This window comes from Notechis scutatus, chromosome 1 (assembly GCF_049901735.1).
Source record: "Notechis scutatus isolate UNSWTSFEM ecotype Mainland chromosome 1, rNotScu1.2, whole genome shotgun sequence".
Taxonomy (NCBI): Eukaryota; Metazoa; Chordata; class Lepidosauria; order Squamata; family Elapidae; genus Notechis; species Notechis scutatus.
The window spans coordinates 251,634,487-251,658,733 of NC_142009.1; the positions used below are offsets into that span (position 1 = coordinate 251,634,487).

Consider the following 24,247-nt stretch of genomic DNA (forward strand, 5'->3'; position numbering starts at 1 on the left):
ATCTAGAATGGCCATATATTTTTTTCCCTTCTTTAATGTCTGTCCTTTTCCTGTTGTCCCCTTGCATCATTACTGATTAGGCGCAAAGCCTCTATTGTGCTGTTGTCATCCCTTCCCATGCAATAGAAACAATATAAACCTCCTGAGATGTATATAAAACATCCTGTGATAAAATAAAAGCATATGTCATGATTTTAAGACATTTCAGACTTAAGACTTTTTGTTTCTAGGTCCTTTCATCTTGCAATTGATCCAGATCTAGTGCTCACAGTATCAATGCCCACTGTACTGAATGGATGTCCAAAATTTCCACTGGAAATACAAGGGTATCCTATTATCCTTCAGGTTAGTATCATAACTACAGAGCATTGTCAAATATAGCAAATTATTATCTTAAATCCACAAATGGCAATTCTATATCAACTATCTGTAAAAATATTAATATTTCTATATTCTTATAATTCAGTAACTGGGTTAAGCAACTTTGTCTTCTCCAAATGTTTTGCACTACAGAGTTACTAAATATAAAAAACATATCTGTCCCCTAAGTTGTTTAATAAATAGCATGTTTAATTATTCTCATTACTCTGAGCTCAAATGAGAAATTAGTTTTAGCTTTCTTTTAATACGGCTGTGAAGTCATTGTATCCCTGCAGATTAGCTTCTATAACTTCTATTTACTTTTTTGTTCCCTTTTTGTCTGGACCTTCCTTGTCTGCTGCCACCTGGCTGACTCTTCATTCTTTTTACATCAGTGACAGCTCCTACAATAGAGGCTCCTTGTCCTGCTAATGGATCGGATAGACTATGGCAGAACATTACCCTTATATAATTTTAGATAGTTTTCTGTCATCCAATCACATACCAATTATGGTAATGGATGAGAAATATTCTAGGGCATATTTTGAAAACCTCTTTTTCTGAATTTATACACAGTTAAAAATTCAGAGTTTATCTATGTATTCTAAGTTTGATAGAACGGCCATCTGTAATATTTCAGTCCTTTCTCTTTTATTTTATTTTTGTACAGGGTTTCCCTCTGTTATAAAAAATCATATTGTTTCCTGGATCTAGTTTGAGCCATAAAATGCTTGATAGTCCAAGTGCTTAAAAAGTAGATAGCCACACTGAATACATTCAATGTGTTATCAGATGTCTATAGAACTCTAAAAATTTCAAAAGTCTAGATCCATCATGTAATATATTGAAGCAGTCTTTATAGTATTCACTAGATATAAATATATCATATTTATCTGTATCCCATTAAAGTGTGAGACAAAATTCATAAAAAATGACACCTACTACAGGGGTCCCCAATCCCCAAGCTACAGACCAGTTTGTGCAAGCCCCTTTATCGCACGTAACCTGTTGTGAATCAATAAAAGTTACTAGCATAAATGCAAATCAAGGTTTGGAAACCTGCACACCTGATTGGTCCTTATACAACAACTAAGGATTGGTCCATAACTAGTCCCTGATTGGGCACTATTTTGACACTTCTCATTGGTTATTAGTTTGAACTTGTTGCACATGTCATTGGTTAATAAGGTAGCAGCTAACCCTATAAAAGGGTTGCTGCTGCCCATAGCCTTGCTCTGTTCTGTTCTATTTACTATTATTAAAGAGTTGAAGTCACTGGTCAAATGTCTGGTCTCCATTATTCTCCAAACATAACACTGGCGACGAAGGTGGGATACGGAGACTGAAGAGCTGACTGAGTTACAGAGCAACCAACAGAGCACGTGGTCGAACACGCACCATCAACGGCAACATGGCCAGCGGTGCCACCCGCTCCATTCAACCCAGAAACCGAAGACTGGGAATCATACATGGATAGGTTCCAGATGTTTCTGGAGACCAACAATTTGAAAGATGCAACAACCGGCAAAAAAAGAGCTATCTTTCTAACTCACTGCGGGCCTACCGTGTTTAAAATGGCAAAATCGCTTGCCAAGCCAGCCGAAGTAAAAGCGATGGACTGGGACGTCCTCGAGCCTTTGCTACGGGCTCACTACGCGCCCACCGTGCCAACCTTAGTCAGAAGACACGAATATTACCAGAGGGACCAACGGAAGGGCGAAAGCCTTGCCAATTACATCGCGGACCTCTGCAACCTTGGAGGCCTCTGCGGATTCTCCGACTTAGAAGAAGCCCTCCGGGACCGCCTGGTTCTGGGCCTAGAAGACGGCACGATCCAGAGCAAAATTATGGCTAAGGGGGACATCAGCCTCACCGATGCCCTTAAAGAAGGCAGCGGAGGCGACCAAGAAGTCGGCAGCCCGAATGCGCCGCACCAACGCACCGCTACATGAACTCGCCAAAGATACCTCGCCTCGCTCAGAGAGACACCCGGTATCGACTCACCACGAAGACCTAGAATCCCCATCAGAAAGCGATGAGGAAGAGGTCAACCGACTCTGAACGGAACGAGACCAGTTCACACAACCCTCATCCCGACCGTGTGCAGGATGTGGGGCAAATCACCCACGATCCAGCTGCAAATTCCTCGACGCACTCTGCCGCATTTGCGGGAAACGAGGTCACATCGCAAAGGTTTGCAGAAGCAAACAAAACTCCAAACCCCGACAGGCCGAATGCCAGTCTTCCGGATTCTTCGGCACACACCGAGAAAAACTGAACCACCAATGGGGAAACCACTCCTACAGAAACAAACCGTCCACCACTTCCACCAGGCATGAAGAAACCAGGCGGGAAGAGACCCACCAAACAATCACCATAGGCCACGCTACATCCCTTGATGCCGGAAAAATCCGAGTAAAGGTCGCCATCGAAAACAAACCTTGTGTGATGGAGGTGGACTCGGGATCTTCCCTCTCGATGGTGTCGTGGAAAACGCTCCAACAGCTCATTCCAACGATTCGCCGCCAAGACCTTAACCCTCAAAGGGTTATACTCAAAGACTATCAGGGTAACCGAATTCCCGTCGTTGGGTCCCGCAGATTCCAGGTCTCTTTCAAGGACCGCACCGTCGCACTACCACTGACTGTCGTGGACCGCGACAGGCCTAGTCTTTTAGGCCTTCAATGGTTCAGGCCGCTCGGAATCACTGTAGCCGGAGTCCACCGGGCCGAGAGCAGCGATTGGGAGGAAGCACTCGTGCAAGAATTCCAAGACGTTTTCGCGAACGGACTAGGCAAGTACAAGGGGACCCCGATCTCGTTTAACTTGAACCCTGAGGTAGCACCCATCCGCCTTAAGCCGCGTCGGGTGCCGTTCGCCTTGAAGCCTAAAATCGACGAACAACTCGATAAGCTAATAGCGCAGGGCATGCTGGAGCCCACCGACCACGCCCGTTGGGAAACCCTTATAGTGACGCCTATCAAGCCTGATGGGTCACTAAGAATTTGCGGAGACTACCGGGCCACCTTAAACCACGCACTGCAGCAAAGTGCATATCCAGTGCCGGTAGTGCAACACTTGCTCCATTCCCTGGGTGGCGGGAAAGCTTTCGCTGAACTAGATCTAGCCCAGGCGTATCAACAATTGCCTGTAGATCCGACCACGGCAGAGGCGCAAACAATCGTAATGCATAGGGCGCATTTAAATGCAACGGCTCCAGTTCGGGTAGCGTTGCCCCCGGAATCTTTCAGAGCTTAATGGAAAGGTTGTTACAAGGGATAAGAGGGGTCATACCATATTTCGACGATGTACTCATCGCCGCCCCTAACAAAGACATTCTAGAAAAACGACTCAGAGAGGTTTTACGAAGATTCCAAAACGCAAGCCTCAGGGTTAAAAAAGATAAATGCCAGTTATGTACTGTAAAAGTAGAATTTTTGGGATACCTCCTGGACAGCCAAGGAATCCATCCCACCGAAGACAAATTAAGGGCGATTAAAAAGGCCCCCACTCCAAGGAACAAGGCAGACCTACAGGTGTTCCTTGGACTTATCAATTTCTATAATGTCTTTTTACCCCACAAAGCAACGGTAGCTGAACCATTGCATAGACTATTAGACAAAAAAGCAACGTGGGTTTGGGGACAACGGGAACAATATGCTTTCCAACAAGTAAAGAAATTGCTAACTTCTGATTCCGTACTTATGCAGTACAACGAGACTCTTCCGCTCACTATCATGTGTGACGCATCACCTTTTGGGGTTGGGGCAATTCTGGCCCACGTATTACCAAATGGAGCGGAAGCACCCATCGCGTTTTTTTCGCGAACCTTAGCTAAAGCTGAAAGAAATTATAGTCAGCTGGACAAAGAAGCTTTAGCTATTGTGGCTGCAGTTAAAAGATTTCATGAATATGTTTATGGCCGTGCATTTACGATAATTACTGATCATAAACCACTACTGGGGATCATTGCGGGTAATAAACCAACCCCATATATATTGTCCGCCAGAATGACCCGTTGGTCTGAATTCTTGGCGGCCTACAACTACACCTTGCAACATAGCCCGGGGAAATCAATTCTCCACGCTGATGCATTGAGCAGAACGCCGCTCCCAGACTCTGTTGTAGATCCAGCCCCAACCATCTCAACACTACAGATCGAAGCTCTACATGTACCACCATTGACGGCTAAAGACATTGCCTTTGAAACAAAACGTGACCCAGTTCTGCAACACATACTACGCTGGGTTGAACGGGGGTGGCCGACGGACCAAATAGCACCGGAATAGGCGCCTTTCAAAGCCCGCCAAACCGAACTATTTTCCCAAAAAGGCTGTATCTTGTGGGGCGATCGAGTAGTAATCCCTGGCAAATTGCAACAAACTGTTTTGGCAGTATTGCATGAAGGACATCCGGGGTATCGTGCGGATGAAAGCACTCGCACGCAGCTACGCTTGGTGGCCGGGAATCGACAAAAGAATCGAGGCCTGGGTCGCTACTTGTCAACGTTGCCAGGACGTCAGCAACGCCCGCCTAAAGCAAGCCCAACCGAATGGGAAACTCCGAGGGACCTTGGTCCCGTATTCATATTGACTTTGCGGGACCTACCAAAGGACACACTTTCCTTATTACTGTCGACGCCTATTCAAATTGGCTCGAGATCCATCGAATGAACACAACTACAACGGACTCAGTTATCAATAAATTAAACAGACTATTTGCCACACACGGGTTTCCGGACGTGTTGGTCTCGGACAACGGCCCACAGTTTACTGCATTACCCTTTGAACAATATCTTGCTGATCGGGGCATCCGCCATGCGCTAACCTCGCCCGCGCACCCTGCGGCGAATGGACGTGCAGAACGCATGGTACAATTTGTAAAAAAGACCCTTCACAAAATGGAATTTGGCAACATCGACGAGAAAATCAATCGAATTCTCTTGTTGCAGCACATCACGCCCCACAGCGTGACCAACAAAACGCCCGCTGAACTTCTTATGGGGCGGAAACTACGATCGCACCTTGACCGGCTCCACCTCGCATTCGCACCGGAAAAGCCCTTCGGCTCCAGCAGCAAATGCCGGGAATTTAAGGTAGGCGATTTAATCTTTGCCAAAAACTTTTCCGGTGACCCGTTATGGATACCCGCAACCGTTACCCACCTTACCGGGCCTAGATCTTACCGCCTGCTAACAGACGATGGGAGGGTGTGGAAACGCCACATAGACCAACTCCGATCGAGATTACCAACCAGCGCCCATGACTCCCCGGGTTCACCATCTCAAGGGGGAGGAAATATCGAGGAAATTGACTTTGATATGACAAGTAGCAGGCCAACGGAAACCCTACGGCCCAGCGAAACACCGGAACTTGAAGCGGGGAGGGAGTTGACTTTTTCAGGGAACTTTAATATGGGGGAAACCGAACTGCAAAACCCCGAAGAAACATGGAGTAGCGGAGACAACCACAGTGAAAGCAGCATGGAATCACTGTGCAGCGAAACAGAATTTAATAAAGATCATCCAAATGCTCCACCGGAACCGGACCTTAGACCAAAACCGGTGGAGCTACGGAAATCATCCAGACAGACCAAACGGCCTGTCTATCTTGAGGATTTTATTACAGCTCCCCTCAAACGGAACCCAAGGGGGAGGGGTGTTGTGAATCAATAAAAGTTACTAGCATAAATGCAAATCAAGGTTTGGAAACCTGCACACCTGATTGGTCCTTATACAACAACTAGGGATTGGTCCATAACTAGTCCCTGATTGGCCACTATTTTGACACTTCTCATTGGTTATTAGTTTGAACTTGTTGCACATGTCATTGGTTAATAAGGTAGCAGCTAACCCTATAAAAGGGTTGCTGCTGCCCATAGCCTTGCTCTGTTCTGTTCTATTTACTATTATTAAAGAGTTGAAGTCACTGGTCAAATGTCTGGTCTCCATTATTCTCCAAACATAACATAACCGAGCCCCCCTCCATGAAACCAGTCCCTGGTGCCCAAAAGCTTTGGGATCACTGATCTATAACTGGTTTCATATCCTAGTCCTGTAATTCAGTACTGACAGAGGATAAAATATAGAGGGGAAGAAAGAGACACCTAGCAGAGGTGTGTCTGGGAATCACTTTTTTCTCTGCTTATCATTTCTGTATTATGATATTTTAGGATTTAGGCATAATGGATCCAGAGATGATGGAACAGTATTCAGCAAGTTCTGTTTTCCCCTTTTCCTAGACACATACCACAAATTTTGTTCTGAAAGTTTGGGGAACTCTTCATATATTTTTTTAAAAAATAGCATCTGGTTGTGATTGCTTTCTTGATGGGCTTGTTTTATGCATCATCTTCTGAAGATGATGATTTGGAGAAGTGGGAAGAAGTGACATGACAGATGTTTTTCTTATATTTTGAGTTATTCTGTGCCTGGTTCCTTAGAGCTGAAGGTTAAATAAGTTGGGTTAACTGGAATTCAAATGGATGGTGGAGAGTACAGAACAGAAGTTTTTACAATGATTAATAATGGCTTCATTGTGAGCATTCCATTTGTTTTCACCTTGAGATACAATTTAATGAATAAATGTAGTATACTGGAAAGAGAAATGTAAGAGTAATTTCATATCACAAATAGATTACTGCATAATGGTCATGTAACCCAATATAAGTAAATTGTTGTTAAAGGAGCATCTTAGTTTTTTAATACATTGCAGGGGCTTAATTAAAAATAGTGTTAGTGATCTGTTTGTTTTGTAAAATTGGTTTTCTGGGCTTTGTTTTAGAGAAATTCTATTTTGGACCAGGGATGAGTAATATATTCCTCTGTGCTAGCTGCTACCAACATCAAAAAGCAAAATGGCTGCAGTCATGTAGGCAATATCATTGTATTAAATGAGTTTATTGGGTATTTCACTGTGTAAGCCTTACTTTCTGATAGTTCTAGAAGAGCAATGAAAAAGCAATGGAAATGTTGATTTTTTTTTAAAAAAATTAAGAATGTTAATTACAGCAGTAAAAAGTAATGGAAACTTTAGAGGGGAAAAAAGAAAATTAAAAAATAGAAAATACATGGAAAAAAAGAAAGAAGAAAAGGAATATAATAAAGAAAATAAAAGAAGTATGTTAATTTCTTCATAATTCATCTTTTATTTATAAGCAAATCTGTAAAACATCAATTTTCAATCCTGGTGTTAGCAAAAAGACTATAAAGGGATGCTGGAACATTACAAAAAATTAAAAATTAAAAAAAAAAATCCTATTTTACCCTTGATCAGATAAACCAACTTCATATACCTTCTTTTTACTTTTAACAGTTTTAATCTTTAATTCAATCAAATACTGTCATAGGATTCCATTTCTCTTCAGTCCTTCTTTAACTCAGATTTCTTGAAGGTTTTAGCAAGCTTCTTTTGTAGATCTAATAAGAAAACATTTTCTAGGTAATTCTTTTAGTTTATCATTTGTATTTCCCTTTTAATTTTTGAAACTTCAGACAGTTTCTTTTGTATATCCGGTAAGCATCCTTTTATGACATTTTCTATTTTGTAAGTATCAGTATTAGCATGGTTTCTTTTAGTTTTACTTAAAATCCTTAGTCCCTTCTAGTGTCCCATTTATAAAATCATCACTTATATTTTGTTATGACTTGCAATAACCTGAACAGCAAACAATAAGAAGTTTTTCATTTTTATAATTAAGTCCACAATTTTATTATAGTAAAAGTCAATATTCCAAATTTATCTGAATCCTTAACCCATTTTGTTTCTTTAGAACAAAATCCCATTTACCTTTTTGCTATTTATTTCAATTTTTTAAAGTTCTTAAACGTGTAATTAATTTCTACAAGTTTTATATGCCAATATTGTTAAATACCAGAAGTATACCAAAAAAGATAAAAGAGACATGTGCAATATTGTCTGATTATCTAGGTTATCTTAATTTTTAAATTATAATTAAATGAAGAGTCAACTATCAGCTGAAAATTATTGAAAATGAAGGCAGCACCAATATTTTATGTTTTGACAGAAATACAGACCACATAATTATGGAGCTGCCAACCAAAAATGGAACTTCACCGAAACAAAAGTTTTTAGTGCCTTTTATAGCACAATATTGGATATGGAAATCACAGCAGCAAACTATGCTTCTATTTGCACCTTTACCATAACCAAGACAGAAAAAATTGATCAACCAGTAAGTATTACTTGTTCTCTGGAGGGAAAAGAAAAATGTAACTCCACTACGATGGATAGTAAAGACATAACTTATGAAGTATTTTAATATTCTTTTAGAAGTACCATGATTCATGCCTATTTGTTTATAATGATGAAACATTATTTATAGTCCATTCTAGTTCTACATTAAAATGCTTTTCTTCAAAATATTTTAAAGTATAAAAATGTTTAAACAGAAATTCAAATGTAAATGACCCTTGAAAGCATTTTCAAACAAAGTAGTCATTTCTAAAAATTCTTTTAAAATTCACTTTTGTAATTATCTTTAATCTTCTAATATACCTTTTAAGATGCATTATATTTTTAACCAAAAAGACAACACAAAATTCAAAGAAGTGGCTTGTTATGTTTTCCAATTAAGCTATCGTGAAAATCCAAAAGTTACAGCATGCTTTGTTTCAAAACTATGTAGTTTAAAAATAAAAGTTCTAGTTTCAGCTCAGATTATAGAATTTTACTGATACATATACACACAATTAAAAAAAGAGAAATTGTGAAAACTAAATTTGAAATAGTTGACATTTAAATAACCATGCAAAAAATAGAAAAAATGTTCTGCAGTATTTAATTTAAAGTATTTTGACCATTTTTTTTAAAATAGGGCTACTATTTTCTTTCACCTTGTGGAAAGAAAAAAATAATGATATGTTTGGCTTGTGGAAGGACCATCAGAGGAAAGAAAGAACTGAAAAAATTGCTCCCTGGTACTATATTTTCCTGTGCTTCTGGATTCCAGGACAGAAATAATTTACCCTTTTGTCCTTTTAAATGCCTTGATGTTAATAAGGTGAGTTAAGCCATTCACAGTTATACATTGGACATAACCAAATAACTGCCCATATTATAACTTTATCTTTTAGATGGTTTTCAAATAGTGGAGTATTCATATTTAAACAACATTATATAAAAAAATAAAATTGAATACCATTTCTTTCTGACTTTATTAGTGACTATTTGCTTTGGGCTAGCTTTGAGCCCAGACCATTGTCACGTATTTTGACTTTATTTTTAAAGGAAATATAATGCTATTTATGCTGATGTTAAGCAGTATTTTAAAGATTGTAGTGCTTAACTCTGATTTTGAAAATGCTGAAATAAGTTGAAATCATGCTTGGATTAATTCTGACCTTAACCATGGCTTTCCACCTATGAATTGAGAACAATTTCAACTGCCTCACAATTATTATCAATTAATCTTCTGAACAGGGTGTGACTAATTATCTTTTAGCTTGTACTTACATATATATATCTATTAAATGACTGTCGTTTATTGTAGCATGATTCAGAAGGGAACTGAGTTAAGCAAAAAAATAACCTCTCCCACTGCAGCTTACCATTCCATTACATTTTTTAAAAAGACTTATAAGTTAAAAGTATAACCTCTTGGGAAGCAGAAAATCCTGATTGCCACTACAGTAGATACTAATATACTAGCTACAAACATAGTCCATTCAGCAGCTATAAGAAATAATCGAACTGGGATATAATTATATACCTTGAGAAATTGCCATGGGTATATTCACTAGGTACATGGTAGAAAAGTCAGCAGTTTTTTCCTAGCTGTACATTTTATTTGGGAAAGAAGGATTTGAAATCTGAGTACTATAATGTAGAAGCAATTTTCTTTTGAAAGAAAATGTGTAAAAGAGTGGGTGGGTAATCTTAAACATCAGGGGAGATTAGCAATTAACATTAGTTCAGGAGTTTCTATTGAATTAAAAAACCAGTCCATTCACTTCCTGTTTTACTTAATGGCATTCGGGAAAATATCAGCTAAAATATATTTTCTACTACTTTCTTGGATGCGTATAGTATGTCTTAATTTATATTTTTGGAAGTAATCTATCATGTAGTTACATATCAAGGGTGGTTAATCTAACCATATTAAATATATAACTTCTGGCAATGTTTTTATAAAAATTCACTTCTGAATCCTCTGTAATTGGTATGTGTGTATTGGGATAGCTGCCTGTTCATTTTGTCTATCTTGTATTTTCTCTAGTTTGTCATAAAAGTATAATATTTGAAATTCAAATTTTATTCAGTTTGGTTACCTTTTAAAAAGTAACTTCACTAAAATTATAATAAAACTGAAGTAATGCTAACATTTTGTTTTGTTTTATTGTGGAGATTGATTTATTCTCTGATAAAGCTGAATCCACCCTGCATTATTTTGAAGATGTTCTAGCATCCTTAAAAAATGAAACCTCCTTACAAGTCATCTCAGAAAAGATATCTGCAGCTCTAGACCAAAAAACAGTAAAAATAATTGCATACAAAAATGGAGATGGATACCGAAATGGGCAACTAATTGTTGCTCACACATTCCCGAGGGTAAGTAACAATAATCCAAAGAGAATCTTGTAATTGAATTGATAAGGACAAACAGTATGCCTAAGACAGTAAGGTAAAAACAATATATTACCTCATTATACATGCTGGGGGAGGGGAATTTTAATATTGTAAATCTACAAGTGTCTGCCCTGAAGATGTCAGGTCAAATCCAAGGTGTGTAAGAACTACTATGGATCTAGTGTAAGCAAACAGCATTGGGAGGAGGAAGAACCGTCTCATTGCAGGCATCACATTAAAAGTAATATTTCTACAATTTACTAAGAAATTCATTATTACTGAATTATAATCTCAAATTTGTACATTTACCCTCTCATTTCCAAATGTTTCCCTGAATAGCAGTAGGAGGCTTGTTTCTCTTAATAAAAAAAAAAGGTGCTGAAGGCTTATGACATTACTAGAATGTATAAATTGAATTATAAATATGGAGAGTGACCACCTAGTGAACTTGCAAGCATTTGCAGACAATACATGTCTTGAAAATCAGAGATTTATATGTTAAGTGGGAAATCCAGTGAACATTTAGGAAAGGAAAATTATATTAGGGATTATTTAGTCATGCAAGCGAAGTTGATATATGGCAATAGCATTTAGACTTATATAATGCATCACAATGTTTTACAGCCCTTTCTAAGCAGTTTACAGAGTCAGCACATTGCCCCCAACATTTTGAGTCCTCATTTTACTGACCTTGGAAGAATGGAAGGCTGAGTCAACCTTGGTCTATAGAATCTTAAAGAAAGAGTGGAAGAGCAGTGGGATCCTCCCTGTTCCACTACCGGTTTGGTGATCAAGCGCGCATGCACGCGCACCTAATGTGTGCACACGCAGCTTTCCCCACACCAGCTGAGGCCTGCAATGTCAATCAGCAGAGGATAAAGAAAAGAAAAGAAAAGTGCAGGGGTGGGTGGGAGGGCCAATCCTGCACTTTTCTCTTCTTTCTCCTCTCAGCTAATTGGATTTTTTCCCTCTTCTCAGCTGATCATCGGAGGCTTTTTTACTACTGGTTTGGCTGAACTGATCCAATCTGAACTGGTACCATACCACCATTGGAGAGGAATACAAATGTAATATAGCAAACTTGTTAGAAAAATAACAAAATAAGAATTACAATATGATAATTTATGTTTATATGTTGTTAATTATGCATTTGAAACATATACATATACATACATATATTTTCCTTTATGTAGTTGCTTTCATTATGTACAAGACGTCTTGAACTTAGCAGGACAGCTTGCAAGCTGTATAACAGTGAAGGGACCCTGATCCTCACACTGCAGGATTTAGTCTTGTGTGCAGTAAACGATTACCTCAAAAAGCAAGAAACTGAAGAAAGAGATGAAGAAGCCATTTCTGATAATGGCCTTAAACAAATTGCATCTGTGTTTTCAAGGGAAGGTAAAATGTGACTTTCCATATCTTGCCTATTAAAAGTATATGCACTTGATATGTAGATTAACCAGCAAAATGAATCTTTTTTGGAGAAAAGATACATGGAACCGTTTTCTGACATACTATCCAAAAGTCTCTGATTTTGTTTTATTTATTTATTTTTTTAAAAAACTTATTGTTGGTTTGTTTTGGTTTAGTTTTAGTTGTTTATGAGTTTTCACAGTGTATCTTTAGTCTTTTATTTTTAGATGTATTGTGCACAGTTTTGTGAGCATTAAAACAAAAAGGATAGTGTATGCAAATAAATGGACCAAAAAGTTTGTCTAGATTTCAGCTTATATATAAGCAGACTTTGACTTGATTCTTTGAAGTCTATTTCCATTAGATGTGTGGGTTCTTTACTTGCTCAGAGTCCTGTTCAAGAATTCTCTAGAGCAGAATGATATTGGTGGGTGCAATTTTTTTTGCTGTTTTAGTTACTTTGATTTTATTTTGTTGGTTTAGGCAAATAACTCATTTAATTCCATATTCTGTATACATTGGTAGTGAAATATGCATTCACAAAGCTTATAAAGGCAGACAGGAGGACAGGAATCATCTTGTACTGTTGCTTCTCAGAAGCTCATATTTAAAATATACAGTCCATAATTTCAGCCTAGTAATTACTCACCAACACAAGTTTATATCTTGCTCTTCCATGTCTTTTTCCCTTCCCCTTTTAAAACAACTGAATTGGTAGCACAGGTGGGATTCCGCCGGTTCTCACCAGTTCTCCTGAACAGTTAGTTAATTGCTTATGCAGTTCAGGGAACCAGTTAAAAATAAAGTGCAAGAGAAGTTTTTTTTTCTCTCTCTCTCCCTTCAGTTAATAGCTCTGGGTAGACCAAGCCAAGAACCATTTAACAGTTGAAACTGGAATACAGCCTATACACGCTGAATCAAGTCAATAAACAACAGAAACTGACAGGATTAGGGCAGGGAAACCCATCAATCACCCATCTAGGGATGGGATTAACCTCTTCCCTTCAGGAAGAAGGAAAAGATAACAAACATTTTCATTATAAAGAGTAATAAGTAATTTCTGTGATTAGCTGATACTCCTGGAGTTCCCCAAGACCTTTTATAGCTGCTGCAGTGTTGGCTACTTCTTGTTTCTTTTTTTTTGGGGGGGAGATACAGGAGGGGACAATGATGCAACTTGATCATACAGGCTATGAATTTAATGCATGTGTGGTCTAGCCAACTGTATTGGTTCTGCTGTGAAGCACCCAATTTAAAACATAGAGAACATAGAGAACATAATAGAGTTGGAAGTGTTAATGGCTTTTGGCAGCACGCCCAGGCTTTCAATTAGCATGAGCAGCTGCTCTTAGTTTCTCTCTCAGCTGTTGCTTTTGCTTTGGGGTTGACTTTTTTTAAAAAGGGGGAATGGCTGTTTCCTGCATTGTTTTAGTGGTTCCTGGCATTGTCCTTTTGGGGTGTACCTCCCTCACTCTTTTTGAAAGCCTCTAGTGATGGAGCACCCACAACTTCTGAAGACAAGCTATTCCATTGGTTGATTGGTCTCACCCTTAGGAAATTTCTCCTTAGTCCAAGGTTGCTTCTCTCTTTGGTTAGTTTCCATCCATTGTGTCTTGTTGTGCCTTTTGGTGCTTCGGAAAATAGATTGACTCCCTCATTTTTGTAGGAGCCCCTCAAATTTCCTGACAGAACAATTAATCAGTGGAACAACTTGCCTCCAGAAGTTGTAAATGCTCCAACGCTGGAGATTTTAAAGAAGAGATTGGATAACCATTTGTCTGAAGTGGAGTAGGGTTTCCTGCCTAAGCAGGGGGTTGGAGTAGAAGACTTCCAAGGTCCTTTCCAACTCTGATATTGTATTCTATTCTAAATATTGGAACAGTGCTATTTTATTGTAAGTTGGATTAAGGGTGACACAATCAAGTTGACCATGCCCACCCAGCCACACCCACCCAGTCATTAGGGCAGAGAACCGGTTGTTAAATTATTTGAATCCCACCACTGATTTTGGTAGCCTTTGTCACATCTGATGGTAGCAAATTCCACATTAGCTATCTGCTATGCAAAAGTATTCCTCCTTTTAATTGATTTGAATCATCTAGTTTTTAATGTATGATTTTATATGTCTATTAGGACTTTCCTCACCTACTTTTATGCTAAATGGAAAAAAGTCAAAGATGTTGTAGTCTTTATTCACAGAAAATATTATAGGCCTCTAACTATTTTGAGTCATCTTTTCTGTACCTTCTCTACTTCTTTACAGTAACATCATTTTTGAAATGTGGTATCCAGAACTATATGTGATACATCAGAGCATTACTCAACTGGTAGTTTTATTTTAAATTCCATTCCTTGGACTTTGCCCTTTTGTAATAGGTCAAAACTGAACTGTCCATAAAAATGCCAAGATTCAGGTTTCATGAAAGCTTTGCTTATGTGAAGTTCTGCTTGCTGTTTTGTACCAATGCACATCCTGTTGCACTTTCTTTATTGAAATATATTTGTCATTTGCAGTTCATTTTGGAAGCCTTTGCAATCCATTTTAAAAAGTGTATGTATGTATCTCAGTACATTTGATGACATTAACAAATTAGAACACCTTACCCCTAAATTGAGATTGTTTATTACTCAATTAAAAGTATCACTTTTTTTTACTTAAATTAACCTGTGGCATACTTTGCTTTAATAGCTCTTCTGTTTACAAATTATTGAATTATTCATCTTTTTTTCTTTCTTAATCATTAGCCAATTACCAGTCCACAACATGACAGGTGCTTGTCCTCTAAGTTGATTTTTAAAAATGGTGAGGTCGTTTGTGAAAGAAGTAGAGTTTTTAGATTTTAAAAAAAGGTAGAAGATCACTGAAAAAAATGTATTGTTGCAGAAATCTTACTAGTTTTTTTTCCAGAAAGGTATTTGTATGTTTTATCATATTCTTTAATAAAATACTGTACCATTTAACTCAGAAAGGACATTAAACTAATGGGACATAAATTCCTATATATTCTAGAACTTGAAGCAACTCTAGTTACTTGATCATTTTCAGATATTCTCAGGAACAGATGCTGATTTTAAAATTAAGTTGCATATTTTTCTTGGAAGATCAGCAGCCTCACATTCATAATCATCAGATGTATACCATCTGGGCCCAGATACTGTATTTGTTTATTTTTAATTCATCCGTTTCATACTCTTGCTCCTTCTGTCTGTTTATTGAACCCTTCTGGGAAAAAAAACCCTAAGGCATAGACTTATCTTATCAATGAAGACAGAAGCAACAAATTAAGCTTCTCCTCAGTTTTCCTTTCCTCCTTTATGTCAACCAGCACCTGTTTGCAACTTCTTTATGTGAGGATGCTCTTTCTGTTTACTTGGGTGAGGCCATCTTGCTATCATTTTTGCTCTATTGCTAGCACTTTTTAAAGCAGACTTAAGAAAAGGACTGTGAGAGTACTTTATAATAGATTTTGCAGCAGATTCTATGTCTACAGATGCCTTTATCTGGACTGACAGCTACTGTTGAATTCCGTTTTTGCAGAACTCTTCAGATGATCAATTCAGACTAATTCCATATCCTCTCATGCAATACATTGACTCTGGAGGTGGTATGCGATTCCCATCTCAATCAGAACGTTGTTTGGCTCCCATTTTTTCTGGCCATTTCTACTGTTAGAACATTTTCTTAACACTCTAGATGTTAATAGGATCTTGGCCATGTATATTGCTGTGGCAGCCTTCGTTAATCAAGATGTATACGGAACAAGGGCTATCTGCCAAATATATTTCTTAGCAATAGGAGTTTGCCAAAGTGGATTCTATATACACAGAAAACTGTTTCTGTGTATATACAAATACGTAATTGACAACTTGAACAACCATGATTGCAGATTAGCATCCTGTAGTAGAAGATGAAGATCAGTTAGTTGCTAATATGTATAGATTGTCTGAATACACTTAATTGTAGGGCAACAGACAAATTCTGAAAAAAATCTATTCTGTCTCTCACACACATCTATTGTAGGGAGTAATACTTATAACAAGTACTGAAGTTCACAGTTGTACCATTTATTTTTAATGGAGAAATACAGTCACACATTTATAACAATGGAGAAAAGCAGCTTTATTAATTTGTCAAATTCTTGATAGTTAGACAGTTAGAACAATTAGACAGTATAGTTAGACAGTTAGAACAATTAATCAGTGGAACAACTTGCCTCCAGAAGTTGTGAATGCTCCAACACTGCAAGTTTTTAAGAAGAGATTGGACAGCCATTTGTCTGAAATTGAATAGGGTTTCCTGCCTAGGCAGGGGGTTGGACCAGAAGACCACCAAAGTCCCTTCCGACTCTGTTTGTCAAGCATCCAGAAAGTATCTATGATATCAATCACTCCGAGACGTTATCTCTCCAATTGATTTATTAGGAACAGGTCTGGCATGTCAAAAGCAATTTCCCAAGCGAAAGTTTTTTCACGCGTTACACAGAACCCACCTTCTCTCTTCCCTTCTCTCCTCCCACTTCTACACTTCATAAATCACGAGAACCAATTTACTGCAACTGGAAATTCTTAATACGACACACAGAATAACCTTGAACTTTTCAACTCCTCTAACTCTCTGAAACAAAATGTGGCAGCTGAATTTCAAAGCTGATACTGTTATTCTGTTCTGCCCTTTGCTTGGACAATGCTGAAGTACTATGTGAAGGTGCTTAGAATGAAATAGTGCAACCTAGTCCAAGAAGCTTCTTGGATGAGAAGCGAAACATTTTCTTCTATTTCCTGAAGGAAAAGTTTCCTTTTGAAGGAAAAAAAACCCCCACCTTTGAGACTTCAGTCAGTCAGGATCCAACTATTGGCTATGGGCAAGTCAGCCTGAAATACTGCAGTCTAACTACTATACCATCACTGCGCCTAATTCCTTAGCATTTTGTTTTTAGTATTTGAAAGCCTCGTATTGTGAGAACTCAGTATATTTCTGGGTGTATATCTTTAGTGCCCAAATGGCATGGTCATAGACAATCTGAATTTGATATGCTCATCCCAGGTGGGCAGGCTTTGGGTGTCCCATTCACTTATGAGAAGAAAAGGATGGGCTTCTTAGAGTAGTGTTTTTCCATGGTGGCCCCCACATCATGGAATAGTCTCCCCCCCCCCCCCCGATTCATATTGCTCCCACATTGAAATCTTTCATAAAGACTTTAAAGGTGGAGTTCTTCCTCTGGATGTTTGACCCCTAATAATTTTATTAATAATTTGGATTACTGCCATGAATTTTTTAGTACATTTTACCTATTGTTTTATTTTTATTTCTGTATTTGGCTATATATATTGCAAACCTCTGAAAGTCAACTTGATGCCAGCAGTAAATCAATAACTTAATAAGTATAAGTTTAGAAAATTGTACAATTTAAGAAAAGTGTAAAATAAAAGAGAATTATGAGAAAAGAATTTTTGCAAAATCTTTCTTTTCTCTCTTTACCAAGATAAGGATAAGAACATCAACTTTACATCATCAGTGATAACACCAGATATTGATCATTTGGTGCTCAGCAACGTTCTTAGAAATCCAGTTGAGGTCTGGGTTTCCAGCGGAGAACCTTTTCTACCTTTGGATAGTAAGTCATCAAACAAAAAAGGATATATTATAAGAGGTTGACATTTCTATCTGTTTTCCTTTAGGATATGGCTGATACCGTGTACTTCAAATTACAAAGTCATGTTCATAATTCAGTGAAGAATGTAAATGTTTAAAAATGTAAAATTTGTACATAATTCATTTCTAGAGTATAAAAAATAGTAAAAGTATACTTTGCAAAATAATAGATTATTATCAAGGGAAAAAATTACAGAATATTTTTATTTATTTATTTTTGTCATCACAATCCAGAACATTCTTCAACTGTTCCCCAGATTTATTCAATAGGAAGATGAGTGTTGATTTTAAGACAAATCCCATACAAAAAAGGAAGTTGGGCAGGAAAGAATTTATGAAATGCAAACATTAGGTTACTGCCCTGCTTCTCTTACCTTGCTCACAAGGGTGGCTAAATCTCAGTTGAAGATTTTCCTCAAACATATATCTGTGATATGATTGAATAAGTAGTATTTTATGTAGTATATGTACATATGTGTGTGTGTGTGTACATATATGCATGTACACATGCACAGTCACATGTATTCATACACATACACATATATCACACACAATCAAGAAGCATCAGAAAAAGACGGGGCTTAGACAAAATATAAATTAATAAGTACTCATTCAATTTATTAGCTGTACACACAAAAACCAATCAACTATTGTCTTACATGTATACTGAAATATACAGACTTACACTGAAGAAATCTGGGCTCTGCAAACATAAACCTATAAATTCTGATTGTTTAGGATCTATTTCATGTTACTGTCCCCTAAGTATGGATATGCTGTTATATTGGAGCATGTAAATTGCTTTGGACAGTAGGAAAGATTACTCGCCCTTCTTTTTTTTATACATATATGTATGCGTAAGGGAGAGAGAGAGAAAGCGTTTGTGTTAGAGTATATTTAATAGCAAGTCCTATTGATGTCTGTGGCCCCTACCCCCAGGTAAGTCTGCTTAGGACCTCTGGTTTACTTCAGTCCACATGCACTCCCAAGGGCCTTCTTCTCTTCATTTAGTACCAGAACCTCTATCTATCAACCAAAAATATTGATTTTCTAGCCTCCCCATTTGTAGAGAGCATCCTTGGATAGATGTTTAATACTGTGCATTCTCATTCTCTGCTAACAGAAGGTAATAAAGGAAGCAGGTTTTAACTGCCTTACAGCCACTTTAACAAACTACTGTCTGCCCTTCCCAATTCACAAGTGTGTATGTATGTGTTTGGGGGAGGGGGAGGATGGTGTGGAAAGCAACTATCTTTTTTGCATAAATTATTATTTTAAAAGGTCCTGTTTTTCACATAGAGTTGCAATACTAAATGGTATTGAATTTGTAACTTTCCAAATTTTCTTTATTCTGTACATGTTTGACTAAGGGAAGATTTAAGTACTTGAGCATTTTCACAGAATTTTTTCTTGAGCCATTTAATGCTTTTTAATTACATGTTTTAAGACCTTTAGATGCAAAATCTAAGAGGTCTGTAGGGGGCGTGCATAAGCGCACCAACGTGCCTACCATCCCTGTCCTATTGTTTCTTTTATTTTTTTAATTTTTCTTATATGTATCCATGTATTCATAACTATGTTTTTACTTATGCCTATTATCTTGTAAGCAATTGACAAAAATAAATAAATAAAAATAAAAATCATTTTTGAAAAAAAAAAGGAACTGTACCAAAAAATGTATATATATATATATATATTCATTACAGCTTTGGAAAACATAGAAAGGCAAGAAAAACAGAAGTGGCTAGAAAAAGATAAAATTCTGGCAGACCTTAATGCAATGAAACATAAAATGAGACAACTGCAAGGTCAGTATTATAGTGAAAGTTGATTTCATTGTAATTACATTATTTTTAATAATATAATATTAACATGAGATAACAACTTTTAATATTAGTCCATGTATCAAAACCTTCTTTTTGAGATTTTTCAAGCTGACATACTTTTGTAATAACAATGCCAATGTTCTAAGTTTATGGTATTATATTAACATTATTGAAAACACATCCTTTTTTACACAAGGACTATTCAATATGACTGGTATGCAAGATTTTTTTAAACTAAATTTTTAGCTCCACATCTCAGAGCAAATGTGGATCTCAAAATGGCAATCACAGATCCTACAGAGAATAGTTAGATTTTATTAAGGAATAATACAGTGCGAACATATTAATGTGTATTGGATTATTTCCATTTGTTCCAATGAATTAAAATTCTTCTACATTAAAAAAAAGTGCTCTAAAACCATTCTTATTTTAGGACGCCGTATAACAAAATATAAAGCTGCTGATTTGGTGCCCACTAAGAGCCCTTTCCAGCCTGTGGTAGTAGAAGGAGGCTGGACAGAAGAAACTCAAGAAGAGATGAAACTCATGGAAACTATACAACATACAGAGGTGTGAATATATACTTTATGCTACCCAATTTCCTGAGAAATGAAATCTTTAGATCTAAATGCTTTAGAAAAAGATTTGTGACCTGCTAACTCAATAAATTGTCTGAACTATGACTTCTTTTCATAGTGAGAGAGAAATATGTTTAATTTACATTATGTAGGATTGATCTCTGAAGCAAAACTCGTTTCTTATCTAAACATTTTAGCTACATGTTTCACATTCCCTTAATCCACATATTATTCTTGAGAAAAAGGAATCTGGTAGTCTCCCCCAAGACTGCCGTTTTATCATCTTGGAATTAATTTTAATTTATAAATGGAAGCACTGCATTTCAAACAACTATTTTCATTAAAGTTTTTAATAAATAATCACTATGAAGGAATTGGGAAAAGAGCAGTACAGTATGTTATATTTTTAGAAGCACAGAACTACAAAGATAACTTCATTTTGTTTAATTAGAATCCTTTGGGTCAATAAGTATACTTGAAAGTTGTGGGTGGTCTCACAAAATGATTGCACAAAGGAGGCTGTCTTTGTGGGCATGACCAATTACCAAACATGAGTTGCTCCTTGTCATGTTTTCTTGCTCTCAGGCAGTTCTTGCCAAATAGGGGGGCATAAATCCAATAGATCACAATCATGGACAAGGTTGTGCTAAATACTGCCCTCCCCCTCATTTCAGAAAGAATTTAATGGTTGAAGTCATTGAGAGCTCCTTGATGCTTTCTGAGCTTGTTTGTTTTCTTGCAGACGTTTCATTACCCTAACTAGGTAACATCATCAGTGCCAGTAAGGAGTGCTGATTACTGTCAGTTTATATTCTGGTGTCTTGTCTGTCTGTGTGGGTAGGGGTGGTCATCTAAACATAATATTGCTAATAATCTCTAGTGAACTGTATGAATACACAGTATCAAAATCATATAATGTCTTATCTATGTCTTATAGCAATATAAAACATTTTTTTTAAAAAATCAGAAAGAATGGAAGGTATTACAGTCCAGAACCCTGCATAATCCACAAATGTGGCTGTTACTAGATCACTAGACGCTCACTAGATGTTCTAAAGAATGTATAGGATAACTTTAATGAGCTGTTGTTTACTGGAACCACCAAATGTGCACACCATAATAGCTTCCATATGTTGATGCCTGCGGGAGGGCAAAGGTGATATACATAATACCTACACATGTAATGGTGTCATGATGAAAACCCCACATTTTTTGTATTTGTGTTGCATTGTTGCAGGCACATATTTTGACATTTTGATGAATTCTTGGTTTACTGTAGATGTCATGGCTCCAGATTTCTTTTCCCTGACCCATATTTGCCTTCAGGTCTTCCCTGGAAGATTCAATTCCTCTTTGGCTTCAGTGAATAAAAAGTATTCAGGGCTATTTCTTACCCCAAAATTGACATAATGCCTTAAAACGCTTTTGCTTAAATAGAAGGATCAATAGTGTTTATAATTCTAATGTAACATACTTTTTGTTGCATTACATTCATTCCTTGTGGCTTTGCAAAATGTAAACGACCATACAGAGTCAGCCATTGATTTTAACTCCATGACTTGGATTATGTTTCACTCTAGATGCACCTTTCAGAGCTTCAAGCACTGCAGTTCCAAAGAAGTTCTCCCTTTTCTCCTAAATTACTTGCCAAAAATGACAAGGGTCTCTACAGTCAGCCCACAACCAAAAGAGTGTGGGCTTACCCAAATGGAAATAGACCTGACAAGGGAGCACATGCGTGGGGAAAATCTATGACAGAGGTAAAGAGGATAACTTTTCTTTAAATAAATTAAGTAAATAAATAAATATCCTTTAAATAAAATTTAAAAAAAAAACACCCAAAAACATCTTAACTGCTACTTCATAGTGGCGAATATACATCAGTCGCTTACAAGATAACCTTATCATGCGCACTGCATTGTTTTACTTTTACTTAAAACAAAAGTTGGAGATATATGGCACTCCACTGGATGCGGAACAACAAAATCCTCACCTTGATCACTCTGGTTAAACACGATTGTATACAGGTAGTCCTCAATTTAGACTCATTTGGTTAGTGACCATTCAAAGTACAATGGCACTGAAAAAGATAGCGTATGACTGAATGTCAATGGAGATTCTCAATCATCCACATCATGGTTGTCCCAAAGTTGCTTTTCAAAAGGCAAATGGACTCGCTTGACAAGAAAGTCCAATTGCCTTTTGAAAAGCACCTTTGCATGACTTATAGTCATTTTTCAGACTTACAACTATTGCACCATCCCCATGGTCATGTGGTCAAAATTCGGATGCTTGGCAACTAGCATGCATTGATGATGGTTGCATTGTGTCAGGGTCATGTGATCACCTTTTGCGACCCACTGACAAGCAAAGTCAATGGGGAAGCCAGATTCATTTCCAACCATGTTACTAACTTAACTGCAGCAATTCACTTAACAGCTGTGGCAAGAAAGGTCATAAAATGGGGCAAAAACTCACTTACTGTAACTGTTTTGCTTTGCAGTGGAAATTTTGGGCTCAGTTGGGGTCATAAGAAAAGGAATGCCTACACAACTTGTTGTATAAGTTCTAAAATTATATACTGTACTTGAAATTACTCTGTGTCAATTTAGATAATTATCTGTATTTTTTACACTCCCCACATGAATACAATCTAATGTCTCCTTAAGACAGAAAAAAAATCAAACACTTGATCAGCCTTTGATCATATTGTATGAACAAAAGAGTAGTTTAAAAAGATTTTGGAGTAAAAAATTAATTTTGATTGTGGACAATTCCAGGTTAATTGTTCCTTGCAGTATAAATTTCGTGGCATGAGTTTCTGACACGGTTGCTTTAATGGCTTGCAAACAAGCACTGTTTGCTCTTCTGTATTTTAATCAGAAGCACTGCATGGTCCCAAAATAAATAAACAAACACATATACACACTGATATGCAAATACATAAATGCTTATATTCTCATTTCTTTTTGATATAAACAAAAGCATCACATTGCACCTGTGTCAGAAGCACCAAAGTGCTTCTGGGTTGAAAAGATTAACCGGTGACATCACCATTGCCCAGGGAATACCCACTTGGGAACTCATTTCAGTTCCTGACAGGAAGCAGTGGTGGGATTCAATTTTTTTTTACTACCGGTTCTGTGGGCTTGGCTTGGTGGGTGTGGCAGGGGAAGGATACTGTAAAATCTCCACTCAGAGGTGGTATTTGCTGGTTCTCTGAACTACTCAAAATTTCCACTACCAGTTCTCCAGAACTGGTCAGAACCTGCTGAATACCACCTCTGGAGTTGAGCAAAGAATGGGAGCTCACTCCGCCCCATGGCAGCACTCATGTCTCGAAGATGGGCTTGTTAACCTCCAGCCCAGCATCCTAACCATACGAGCCATCATGCTCCTTTAAGCGAAAGCATAATATTATGCAAAGCAAAATATTAAGTATTAAAGAGAAAAATTTAAACAAAGGAGATAAGAGAAAGGAAAACTGTCCCTGACTAGTTAACACCAATACCATTCATTACAGGTTGTCCTCAACTGGCAACAGTTCATTTAGTGACTGTTCAAATTTACAATGACCCTGAACAAAGTGACTTATGACCATTTTTCACATTTACAACTGTTGCAGCATCCCCATGATCACATAATCAAGATTTGGATGCTTGGCTACTGACTCATACTTATGACAGTTGCGTGTCCTGGGGTCATGTAATCACCTTTTGCGACCTTCTGACAAGCAAAATCAAAAGGGAAGCCAGATTCACTTAGCAACCATGTTACTAACTTAACAATTGCAGTGATTTGATTAACAACTGTAACAAGAATAGTCAT

At 37.4% G+C, this 24,247-nt stretch overlaps 1 protein-coding gene across 1 annotated transcript in view; it reads left to right on the plus strand.

Annotated features, from left to right (window-relative positions):
• The window catches only part of DCDC1 (doublecortin domain containing 1), a 314,173-nt gene that overhangs the window by 283,513 nt on the left and 6,413 nt on the right, over positions 1–24,247 (plus strand). The window contains exons 28-36 of the mRNA XM_087951066.1: positions 231–345; positions 8,386–8,553; positions 9,196–9,381; positions 10,725–10,928; positions 12,140–12,347; positions 17,846–17,977; positions 19,722–19,823; positions 20,275–20,411; positions 22,000–22,179. Of these exons, the coding sequence (XP_087807192.1) occupies positions 231–345; positions 8,386–8,553; positions 9,196–9,381; positions 10,725–10,928; positions 12,140–12,347; positions 17,846–17,977; positions 19,722–19,823; positions 20,275–20,411; positions 22,000–22,179 (1,432 nt within the window). The remainder of the gene's footprint in view (positions 1–230; positions 346–8,385; positions 8,554–9,195; positions 9,382–10,724; positions 10,929–12,139; positions 12,348–17,845; positions 17,978–19,721; positions 19,824–20,274; positions 20,412–21,999; positions 22,180–24,247) is intronic.